The 12,817-nt window shown below is 44.8% G+C and overlaps 1 protein-coding gene across 3 annotated transcripts in view; it reads right to left on the bottom strand.

Annotated features, from left to right (window-relative positions):
• UXS1 (UDP-glucuronate decarboxylase 1) overlaps positions 1–12,817 on the bottom strand; it is a 67,725-nt gene that overhangs the window by 34,543 nt on the left and 20,365 nt on the right. For 2 of the 3 annotated variants that reach the window (XM_011984681.1, XM_011984682.1), the window contains 2 exons: positions 12,069–12,249; positions 2,568–2,672 (listed from right to left, as the gene is read on the bottom strand). In XM_011984681.1, coding sequence (XP_011840071.1) covers positions 2,568–2,672; positions 12,069–12,249 — 286 coding nt within the window. Of the gene's footprint in view, positions 1–2,567; positions 2,673–5,062; positions 5,762–12,068; positions 12,250–12,817 lie in introns of those variants that run through there. The other variant, XM_011984684.1, reaches the window with a different exon arrangement.

Genomic DNA, 12,817 nt, shown 5'->3' with positions numbered 1-12,817 from the left:
TTAACCATTCACCTATGACGTACAATTCCAGGGGATAGATGTATGCGCTGCCGTTAACCATTCACCTATGACAGGACATTCTGGTTGCTTCTCATTTTCCACCTCTACACAAAAAAGCTGCTATGAACATTCATACAGGTTTTTATGTCAACATAAATTTTCATTTCTCTGGGAGAAATGCCCAAGAATACAATTACTGAGTAATATGGTAGGTGCATATTTAGTTTTTTAGGAAAGCGTCAAACTGTTTTCCAAAGTGACTATACATTTTATATTCCCCCCTACCTGAGTTATTTCTACTTTATAGTTTTCTCTGAACTTTGGTCACAAACACACATCACAAATGCAATGTGTTGTATTTCAAAAACAACCGAGTTTAAAGATGTTGAAACTAGGACTACTTCTGTATCACTTTCATGGAATGACTTACGCAGGATCTACAGAGGCAACTGTCAGGGAGTGAAGCCAAGGGAGCTATCCTGCTGCTACAGTGTCTGGGCGTTACGAAAAGCTTTCATCAGAGGAAGAAGTCTAGCACAGGGTCTGGGAGGCGGGCGAGTTACATAGAGGAAAGGGTCTCACCAGGAAGACGCCAGGCAAAGTTCATGGCATCTTATCTCAAGTGCAAGATGGCTAATGACGGCTCCCCTCCGTTCAGAATACAAAGTCCAACGTGGGTTTCTTTCCAGCCTACCAATGGTCTCCCTTCGCCTTTTGTCAACATCTCTCCTGGAGCACTCTTCACCATTCCTGCAAGGCCTCCACATTCAATCTCAGTCATAGCTCAAGCCCTAGCTCGAGTCACTTTTGCGTTTAACTCTAATAGCATTTTGCTGAGGCCTCTCTGGGAGCCTTTCCCTTCCTACTAGGTATCACCGACACTTGTGCCCATTCAGGAGCCCCCACCCCCCATGGGGCGCCGAGTGCAGAAGAGCCTGAGGGTAACCCCATCTGAATCTGCCCCACAGTGACAGGACTCATGGGCAGAGTGACTGCATCCCCTAAGTAGGAAGAACAAATGGAATCTCTCTAAACACCAAGTGCATGATGGGCTTTTCCTCTACGGTCTAGTTCTGGTATGATGCAGGGGTAGGCGCTTGTGATGGCAAGAAGAGGGCACCACGCACACCTCTAAGCAGAAGCAGCAGCACCCTGTTCTGTCTGAGACCAGAGCAGGGGATGGTAACAAAGAAGATAAAGCTCTTTCCAGACAGGAAGAATGAATCATCTTACTCCAAACAACTTGACCCTTGTGATGGTTCATTTTATGTGTCAACTTAGGCCACGGGATGCCCAGGGATCTGGTTGAACATTATGTCCGGGGGTGTCTGTGAGGGTGTTTCCAGAAGACAGGAGCATTTGAAGCTGTAGACTGCGTAGAACAGATGGCCCTCCCCACTGTGGATGCATCATCCAGTCCCTTACAGGATTGACTGGAACACAGAGATGGAGGCAGGTCGACTGCTTACACAGAACATTGATCTGCCCTCGGCTCTCCAGTTCTCAGGCCTTGGAACTACACCCTGGCTTTCTTGGTTCTCCAGCTTGCAGAAGGCAGACGGTGGGACTTCTCGACCTCCATAATCATGTGAGCCAATCCCTCGTAACTAATCTCTTTCTCTAAATCTCTACACATCCTATTGGTTCTGTTCTTCTGTAGAACCTTGACTAGTACCACCCCCTAAAATATTGTGTCTAAGAGAGAAACCAATCTCTGGCTGTCCTTTCATTACCTTGACTCCACGTTTTGTTCAAATCAAAATTTAGTGCTGTATTTCCCAAGTCTATTTGCAGAACCTGTATTAAATGTTCCTACACTTAAATCCATCATTTACTTGCCATTTTAAAAAGCGGTTCCTTTCTTCCACTTTGCAAATAATCAAAACCCCGAGAGTTTTTTGAAAAAAACTGTGCCAAATTTAAGCATGCCTCCAATTTTAAACATTAATATGTGCATACTACCCAGAGCTATAAATCTAAGGCATGTCACTTGTGAATATACACATATGGCCACCCTTAACAATGCTCTCTCTTCCATCTTTCATGAATGCGAACCCTGAAGTCCAATCTAGGGCAGGTACTCCATCTTGATAACATCCCATACAGACGTCTCCATCCATTCCTTCAAAGAGTGCTACTGAAACAACCGTGTGTAAGGCCATGCCAAGTCAACCTCGGGATGAGAGCCACCACTGCCTCTTTCCAGCATGAGGCATGCCACTTATCCTTGGCATTCATCAACTGGTTTCAGAGGAGAGGAGGAGGGGAAGGCTGGGTGGTCGGTCACATGAAGCGCCTGTGGTCACTCCCAGGGGATCCTACACCAGGGTGCTGCAGCCTGATTACTATGATGCATGAAAAGTTAGAATATCTCCTCCATGACATATTCTGATGATAAATAAAGTCACACTGAAATAACACTGCAAAACTGCCAAATACAACAGGCAGGGCGATAAGGGATGATAAGGGACCCAGATCAAACTCTAGTAGAAGATTCAATGTCCTATGCTTATAATCGTCTAAAATATTCCCAGCAAGAGCCAAAAAACAAGAAAATGACAACTTACCCAACATGTTTAATGTCCCAATCGTATTGGTCTTTAATGTCTTGATAGGATTATACATGTAGTTTGGAGGGGAGGCTGGAGATGCCAGATGGTATATCTGGTCAACTAAAGGAGACAAAACAGAAGCCTATTACTTAAAAACAAAACAAAACAAAACAAAAAACCACTAAAAAAATACTGACCTCCTAGGATATACACTGTATAATAAATGTATTAGTATATCTTTCACCAAAATCATGTTATTTCATTCTTTATATAAACTAATTTACATTTGTAATTAGAAAAAGGTTAAACAAAAATAGAAAGTCTAATTATCTGGAAACAAAAACATGTGCTGGGTCAGTTATTTGAGTCTGTTCTTGTGTAACCAGAGTCAATTCGATTACTGAGTTGATTGTTTTCTGAAATATTTGTCCCAGATAAAGCACTCAAATCAGAAGGAAGACTGATATTTTTCAGACACAGAATTAAGCATGAATTTTTTTCTTAGTTTGTGAGGCAAATATGACTTAAAACCAAAGACACAGAACTATAGGAGAAAGTAGCCTTTCCTTTGTTTTTATGCATCCCGCATACATAAAACCAGACCCTGAGACCATGGGGAGGGAGGGAGACGGGGTTTTAAAGCCATGAATGGCAAAGCAATTCAGATTCCACACAACCCCTGCTCCTCCTGCACAGACATTCACTTTAACATCACTACCCACAGCCCTCCAGCACCAATCCAAGTCAGGCAACACCTGCACACAGCAGAGACGTCTTCGGGGACCAGCCTCTCACTGTGGAACGGCAGCAACAGACACACACACAGGAGCAATGCCATCCTTTCAGACAAAGTCCATGTCGTGCCATTCTACTTTCAGCCACTGGTGAGGAAACACATCCACCATCCACAGGAGAGTGAGGAACAAGGATCTGAAAGCTCTGCTGCCAAAATGAGTCCTCCCTTGCACATGGACGTGTAAGAATATCTGCAGGGGCCCCTCTGCCCGGGCCTTCCGGGCTCCTCCTGACCAGGTCACTGCTGCTGTCTTCCCTTTCCCAATGCTAGGAATGGAAGAGCTGAAGATCAAGCCTTTGAGTCGCAGCAGGTCAGTCTAGAGGTTCTCAATCAATCCTGACTGTGCACTAGTCACCCAGTGAGGTAATGCCTGGGTCCCTAACACCCTGAAGCAAGCTGGGAGACTCTAGACCTTCATATATATACATACAGACACACACACACATATACACATATATACATGCATATATACATATATGTACATATATACATACACATATATACATGTGTGTGTGTATATATATATTTTAACATTTGAAAGTCAAGCCTGAAAACCAGTGAGTTCATTTAGAAATAGAACCAACACTTATGGGAAGAATAATCTTTTTATAAAGAGAACTGACAAAACCCAAAATCTTTAAAATTATTGATGGTCTGTCAAGATGCAAGTTCGCTGAAAGGATCTGTCCAAGTAAAAGGAAATCCCGTGACTGCTGTTCCCACCCCCACAAGTTATTCTGAGCTGAAAAACTGCTAAAAATACGAACTAACATTCTATTATACAAATTGTAATTTAACAAGATACCTTTTAAAAATCAGTTTTCACAAAGTCCCATAATTCTAAGGCCAAGCTATCTTTTGCAGTCTCCAGCTAGGTCCAGCACAGATCGGGTCAGTTCCTGCACACCTGCTTCCAAGCTCCAGGGCTGCAGGTAGAAGCAGCAGACCATTAGCCCCAGAAACAGGCACTGTGCTGCCTCCTCTGAAGATGACTCCTCATACCCACTGCCACTTTGGAGTGGGACTGTGCCAAGTTCAAAACCAAATGAGGGCTGGGCACGATGGCTCATGCTTGTAATCCTAGCACTTTGGGAGGCCGAGGTGTGTGGATCACTTGAGGTCAGGAGTTCGAAACCAGCCTGGTCAACATGGTAAAATCCGTCTTTACTAAAAATTTAAAAAAAATAGCTAGGTGTGATGGCGGGCACCTGTAATCCCAACTACTCAGGAAGGTGAGGCAGGAGAATCACTTGAACCTGGGAGGTGGAGATTGCAGTGAGCCGACATGGCACCATTGCACTGCAGCCTGGGCAACAAGAGCAAAACTGTCTCAAAAAAAGAAATAAATAAAATTTAAAAATTAAAATCAAAATAAAAAAAAAAAGAACCTCGCCAGACCTTCAGAGCTGAGTACGACACCACAGAGTCTGCTCAGGAGTGCAAGACCTGGAACCTGCTGCCACCTGACTCACACTCACGGGCATTTCTGCTTACACAGACAGGGTCACCCTACGTTCCTCAAAGAGAGTCTAAACAACTCTGCATGGGCTGTGATCTAACACAACAAATTATTCATCACTATCTTTACTCGGGGTGACAAGGTATGCAAGGAAAGACAGGAAACTGCATGAAAGGCTAAGAGGGAATAAGTGTGCCTTGAGAGAACAGGAAACCGCCCCGACATCAAACAGAAAGCCACTGTCATTAGCCTCGCACGCCTCCCTCCTCATCTGCTCCAGTCCTGGCTTTCCTCTTCAAAGCTCAATCCAGACGTCAGTCTCTGTGGGAAACCTTCTCACTGCCCTTGGTCAGAAACAACCCCTTGCCTGCACCGCTAGTCCACAACGGCTCAGCGCTGCCTGTTCCCGAGATTCACACATGCCTTCCTCACTAGATGATGAGCTCGCCAAGCACAAGACGCAGGCCTTTCCCCTCCTGATGCTCTCCACAGTGTGGACTCTGCAGGGAGGGGAGGCCCCCTCGGTCACCCACAAACGCAGACTCCTGAGCTCACCGCAGGTCTCACGCTTCAGGATTTCCAGGAGGGCCTGGAAACCTTCCATTTACAACAAATACCCTTCCACGGTGCTCTGGCCCGGGCCAATTTGGGAACAGGGCTCCACAAAAGTTAGCTGAGAGAAGAACTGAGCGTAAACTGGGGTTTTTCCATCCCCAAAGGCCAGTCCATCTGGTTCGGTGTTCCTTCCTCATTGGACAGGTCAGTCCCACTGCTGCTCCGGAAGGCTGAGGGCTGCCCCGTCAAACTGTCGAGACGTTCAGTTAAGCAGCGGCGCTGCTGCATCCTCCCATTTGAGAGGAAACTGAAAACTCTATGAAAATCAGTTTCCCACCACCCGCTCTCCTCTGAGAATGTGTTCTTCCTGTACCGTTAACAGTAACTCCAGTTCCTATCTTAAAAGGGCACTGTAGCAGAGTCTGCTGGTTAAGTAGTCTGCTGAGCAATTCTGAAGGGGAGAAAAGAGGGGAAATTCAGAACAGGGACAATAACCAGCAATGAGGGGTGCCAGGTAAACACGAAGTAACATTAGTAACAACCGGCTGCAGAATGTCAATGAAGCAGCGAGGCTAACCCTCTAACCCTCACAACCCAGGACAGAGGCCCTTGGAACATGTCAGCTGCACAGTTCAGAGTACACCACGCATGAGCTTGATGTTCCAAAATCCAAGCTGAGGTGGGGAGAGGAAGTCAAAGGAGGACGGAAAGGCAGCCCATTCACGGATGCCCACACAGCCGTTCCAGAGACCGCTCAGAGACCCTGCCACGACCTTTCACATTTACAAAGCCATGTGCTGGGAGTTCAGCTGGAAAAACAGAAGTCTCAAGAAATGAGCCTAAAAGAGCTCCAATTAATGATCAGCAGCATTCCTACCAGAAAGCAGGGTAATTTTATGTTGGGAAGAGGCTGGGTAAGGGCACGGCTGCGACTTGCTTGGCCCTTCTGTGAATTCTGACCAGGAAAATCCAACCAGTCAAACCACGAATGAACTCCCTATAGGGTCTTAGGTTGAATTTCACTGTGCCCAAAACCCACATAAATGACACATAAATAGGGAAGAAAAAAAATCACCATAGGAAGAGAACAGCTCGGAATAACCTGAAACCACTGTTCAGAACACATCGGAGAAATCAAGCATTTTCTTCTACCAAAAACACCTCTTCCACAGAAAAACTGACTACAGCTTCCACTCCTTGGTTGATTTTCTTTTTAATTTTGTCTTAAGTTAGTGACATAGTCTGCGTCGAGCCTCATTCTGGGCCACTCCCACGCTCTACGAAATTGCCAAGGGCCAGTTAAGGATTTGTACCATGAGACTGAAGACTACGGAAACACTAAAATGCAAAACAATGGGTTAGTTCTTTCTGTGAACTCACGTGATTATTTAGCATATACTCAATTCCCATCATAAAAGACACTTACAGTCGAATTCTCTTTGTCTACACTCGAGTCAGAGGTTTTACAGAAATACTCCCCAACGAGATGCTCCTCTCTGCAATGTGAAGCCTCCTCACAGCATGGCCCTCGTCTCCGTCTCCAGAAACAGTATTTAGGATGGAAAACGGGAATGAAGAAGATACAGAACTTCTCAAAGACCAAATTTCTCTCGGCACAAAGAAGCAAAACAGCAAGATTTTCCCTTCATTTCATGTCAGATGTATTTACTTAGGGCAAAGGCTGCACACACTAGAAACCGGCTCGGCTGCCGGGAGCTGGGGTTGCCCGCCAGTGCTGTCAGCTGTTCTGAGCGAGGGGGTCACCTTCCCTGTGAAGCCACCGCAGGGGAAAGAATTTCCAGTGTCCTAGGCTGCTCCACAGGAAGCCTCCACAGCTCCAAATTAAACAGAGGGAGATCTCTAAGAGCCGCCACTGCAGTTTTATTTACATTTGCAATATAAACTGAAAGCTGAGAAAAAAATTTCTAAATGATACTTCAACAAAAATATTCTAATCGGAGCTGCATGCTTTAAATGTCTACATAAACATGGACGCAATCCCCTTGGCAAACACTGTTTCCACCCTCCTCTTTAGGGTGGGCGCCCAGGGTTAATGGCTTGGCTCTCCTGTCTTCCCTCTCCTGGTGCCCCCACCCCCAGCCCTCCATAGGAACTGAGCATCCAGGCAAAAGGCAGGTAATGGAAAGGACTCCACGTCTTGGTTTCCTCACCTAAAAAATGAGGAAAATAGCTGCCTACTTCGCACAAGTATTGACATAATTAAACCTGCCAACCATAAACAGCAATTAGAATAGCACTTGGAATATAGTTAAGGGTTAGCTATGGACACTTCCTTCTTTTATTTTCCTGGACCTCTTCAACAGAGATACTACAAGTTCCCAGTACTGGTCTTCCCATGACACAATGCGCATTTCTGCCTTTTCCTGTTTCCCATGGAAACGCTGGTCTCAAGATCACTGTTTTTGCAGACGGTGGAAAAGTAAATTGGGACAGTATTTCAGGGCAGCACAGGTGCTCTGTAGCAGGACCCTGGAAAGCCAGTGTACTATGAAAATGATGACAGAGACACAGATGTGTGGCTTTCTGAAGCATGGTTTATGATGGCCTCAAACTGCAATCAACCTAAAGATCCAACAACACAGGACTAAGGAAATTACAATATATTCATAAGAAGGCAACTTGCTAACAAGTAATGTTGAGGGGGAAAAAACTCGTGTCTTGGTAAAGAGATCTAGCTAGTATAGTCACAAAATAGAACACTAAGCAGCTGCCAAAAAAGGTCTCTATGTATGATACATATGAAAGATCACCAGGACACAGTAAGTGGAAGACAATAAGATTCAGGATAATACATAATAGGTTATATAAAAAGGGAGAACTATAAATACCTATTTGTGTTAGTTGGGTCACATACAAACACTGCAGATGAATACAAAGAAAGGATCAACAGCTGTTTCCTGAGGAGAGCTGAGAACTGGCAAGAGGAAGACTTTATAGTTTTATCTTTTCCATTTTTCTGTTTATTATTTATCTATTTATTTATTTTTGAGACAGGGTCTTCCTCTGTCACCCAGGCTGGAGTGTGGTGCAGTCATGGCTCACTGCAGCCTCGACTTCCCGGGCTCAAGTAATCCTCCCACCTCAGCCCCCTGGGTAGCTGGGACCACAGGTACATGCCACCACGCCTGGCTAGTTTTTGTAGAGACAGGATTTTGCCATGTTGCCCAGGCTGGTCTGGAACTCCTAGACTCAAGCGATCTGCCTGCCTCAGCCTCCCAAAGTACTGGGATTACAGACATGATCCACTGTGCCTAACCATCTTTTCCATTTATTTTCTAAAATAATTGAACCATATAACCGTATTACCTATTAAGCATGCTTTTAATTTGAAAAAAAAAAAAATCACATTTAGGAAAACAAGTGGATGTTAGCTTCAACGGTTTTTTTTTTTTTTTTTTGAGATGAGGTCTTATTCTGTCACCCAGGCTGGAGTGCAACGGCACTATCTTGGCTCACTGCAACCTCCACATTCTGGGTTCTAGTGATTCTCATGCCTCAGTCTCCTGAATAGCTGCGACCACAGGCATGCACAAGCATGCCCGGCTAACTTTTTGTATTTTTGGTAGAGACTGGGTTTCACCATGTTGCCCAGGCTGGACTCAAATTCCTGAGCTCAAGTAATCCACCCTCCTTGGTCTCCCAAAGTGCTGGGATTATAGGTGTGAGCCACCGCGCCCAGCCAACTTCCTCAACAGTTTATAGAAAGATTAAAAATAATTTTCTATTTGCTTTGTAAAATACCTTTCTACATTTTCTTTAACACGTATGTATTATTTTCATCATGAGGAAAAAAGATTCTTTTGAAAAGAGAAAAATATTTCAGACTCTCTTCCATCTCATTCTGTATCAAATATATAAACAAGAAACCTAATTCTTTCATTTAGTTGAAAGTATGTTTAATCTCTCTTGAGATTTCTCCTTTGTCCCATATGTTATGTAGAAGTTTGTTGTTTCATCACTAAATATTTTTGTAATTTTCCAGGTATCTTTCTATTACTAATTTCCAGTGTAATTCCACTCTGGTCTAAGAGGACACTTTATAGGACTCTATTCTTTCGGGTTGGCTGAGGTGTCCTTTATGGCTCAGAATATGATCAATCTTGGAGAATGTTCCATGTGGGCTTCAAAGGAAGGTACATTTTGGCATTGTTGGATGAAGTGGGCACTGTGAGGGCAGAAAGAGTGAAGAGATGGAGGGGGCAGCAAGCGGGAAATTATCAAGGGCACAGAAGACCTGATGCTAAGGCTGAGGACCCGCTGAAGGAGAAAGTGGAAAACAGGCTTCAAACTACAGAGGCAGAGAAGCTTATCTTATGCTCTCCCAACATACATGCCAACTGAGGGAATGCAAGACTCCGAACAAAGGACAAAACAGCAATTATTTACTGTATGACTTCATTCAGTGTGTGGGCGTGTATGTGTGTGTTTGCATGTATGTGTATGTTTGTGTGCGTGTCTTACACACAGTCACAGAATTGGTGGAAATGGCCTAGAGCAGCTATGGTATCAAAGCTCGCAGTTAAAGAAGATAATTTACTTATTAAAACACCATTTTTATTAGGTTCTGGCTTCTCAGTAGTACTGAAATTATATGAACAACAGTGTCATAAAATAAATATTTCTTGCCACGTGCTAAAAAAGAGAAGAGAGTAGTAATATTAATAGGTATCATTTAGGGGAGGCCCAGGTGGGTGGATCACAAGGTCAGGAGATTGAGACCATCCTGGCTAACACGGTTAAACCCCATCTCTACTAAGAAATACAAAAAAATTAGCCGGGCGTGGTGGCAGGCGCCTATAGTCCCAGCTACTCAGGAGGCTGACGAAGGAGAATGGCGTGAACCTGGGAGGCAGAGCTTGCAGTGAGCTGAGATGGCGCCTCAATGACTGCACTCCAGCCTGGGTGACAGAGCGAGACCCTGTCTCAAAAAAAAAAAAAAAAGGTATAATTTGGGCAGCAGTTAGTGAAATGAGGGCCCAGTGCTGTGCTAAGTCCTCACAGTAGTTTTCTATTGCTGCCTAATCAAATTTAGAGGCTCAAAAAATATCCACTCACGATCCGATCTGACAGGTCTACAGGACTGGGCACAGTGTGGCTCAGCTGGTTCTTGGCTCTGCCTCCCCGCAGGCAGAAATCAAGGTGTCAGCAGGGCTTTGTTCCTTTCTTCAGAGGATGATTCAGGATGATGGCAAAATTCAGTTCCCTGAGGCTGCAGGACTGAGGTCCCCTTACAAGCTCTCAGCAGGCAGCTGGTCTCAGCTTCCAGAGGCTGCAACACTCTCCCGCTCACGGCTCCTTCAAAGCCAGCCAGGGTAGGTCAGGTCCCTCGCACACTGCAAACCTCTCCAGCTTCCCTTCTGCCTGGTCTCCCCGTGGTGTCTCTCCTATCCAATCTCTCTACCTGACTCTTCCATTCTCTGTTGCTGCCTTTGACGCTCCACGTGACTATGTGGGGGCACACCCAGATAATCCAGGATCATCCTCATTTTAAAGCCAGCTGGTTCATAACCATGATTCCATCAGCAAAGCCCTGTGACAGCACCACCTAGCATCTTGGGTTGAACCATGGGAAGGGGCATCTTAGCAGGGACCTGTGAGAATCTGCCTGCCAGGCCCTGTCACACGTATGACCTCAGTTAACCCCACAGCAATCCCAGGAGGAAGTCCAAGAGGAAAGTGAGCCCACTGAGCTATAATCTACATGGCCTCTTACACTTTACAAAAACTACAGCTTCGCTCCAAAATGAACCCCAAACAGCTTACATAATTAAATGTTTAAAAACGAAGCAAAAAACCGATCAACAAAATAACACCACGGCTGCTTTCTAAATATTAGATTAAATAGTCATCTAACCCTGGAATGGTCAGAGCAGAAAGAGAACACAAGAATCAGCAAAAGGGATATGAACAGATGACACCATGTTAGAAAATTTCAATCAAACGAAAAGGCAAAAACTTTGCCTTTGTGGGAAAAATGCTAAATACAAGCCCAACAGTTAACATTCCTATTACAAAGAACTCATACTAAAAGAATATTTTTTAAATGGACTAACAACCTTTTGTATTTCTCTGATGAATTAACATGTTGAAGTCTAACCATATTTAGTAACCTGAGAAATGGACATTGAACCACTGGTTTTCTATCAAATTGGCAAGATGAAGGGACTGGCAGAGTGCGTGCTGGTGAGGACCTGCTTCCTGGTTCGTACATGCATATTCTCGCCATGTCCTCACACGGTGGAAAGGCCAAGGGGGCTTTCTGAGGCCTCTTTTATAAAACCACTAATCCCATTTGTGAGGGCTCTGTCTCCATGAACTGGTCACCTCCAAAGGCCCCACCTCCTAACACCACCACTGTGGGGCTTGGGATGCCAACATAGGAATTTGGGGGGACACCAACATTCAGATCATAGCAGATGTGTACTACAGGAAAGTTACTTCGACAGGTCCACAAAGTTCAGGACCGGGGTGCCATGTAGGAGAGAAGACAGCTATTCACACTGTTATAACCACTCGTTACCACAGAGACTAGGACAGCACCTCATACACATTGAGCCGTTTCAAAAATAAAACCCAACATAGCTTTCAACGTGCTGAGCCAGACAGCTTACCCTCAGGGATCCCGCAGCTCGGGCGAGGCCACCTGCGTAGCTCTGAATAATAACAAGGTGCAGTTTTCACTCACCCTCGATGTAGAGGGGCTCTACCACGTCGTGGTTAATCAGCTCGAAGTTCTCATGTCCGATCCAGTGCTCCACGTTTCTCTTCCTGCCCGTGAAGAAATTGTCCACCACGGTCACCTCGTGGCCGTCCATCATGAGTTTGTCAGTTAGATGGGAGCCCACGAACCCTGCGCCTCCGGTTATCTGCATCCGGACAGCGTGTGCGGAACATTCCCAGAAAAAGCACATGAGAACACAGTGAGGACCAGCTCCACGGAGAGACATCTCTGGTGTAGCCACGACTTAAAACTCAGGAGCAAGGCGGGGAAGGGAGACAGCAAAGGTTTTAAGGTAGCACCTTGACTCTCACTGCAGAACAAAGAGGTCACACTATCTCTAAACTCCTAAGCAGCCTAAAATTTCAAACTCCTGCTCTGGGAAGAATACAGAAAAATCGTAGTTACGAATTTCAAAATGTCTTCGCTGACAGAGAATTTCCCATTAGTCAAAGGTTCTTGTTTTATAACAAACGGGATGCTGGGCATAGCTCACATGGCTTTAATATTACTGCTGAGAACTTTAAAAATTACTTTACAGAAAAAGCGATCAGCAAAATGCAGAGATTTGGTGAACTACCCACAAAAAAAACTTAATATTTAAGTGAGATTCAAAAACCGCATGAAAAACGAGTATCTTTTAAATTGTTTACGAGAACAAATTAATAAGCAATACATGCTGTTTGTAGACTAAAGTCCTAAACGCCTAAGTCCAC

The sequence above is a fragment of the Mandrillus leucophaeus genome, unplaced genomic scaffold (genome assembly GCF_000951045.1).
Source record: "Mandrillus leucophaeus isolate KB7577 unplaced genomic scaffold, Mleu.le_1.0 Scaffold271, whole genome shotgun sequence".
Taxonomy (NCBI): domain Eukaryota; kingdom Metazoa; phylum Chordata; class Mammalia; order Primates; family Cercopithecidae; genus Mandrillus; species Mandrillus leucophaeus.
The sequence above is the reverse complement of the archived record's forward strand: the minus strand, read 5'-3'. Positions and strand labels throughout refer to the sequence as shown.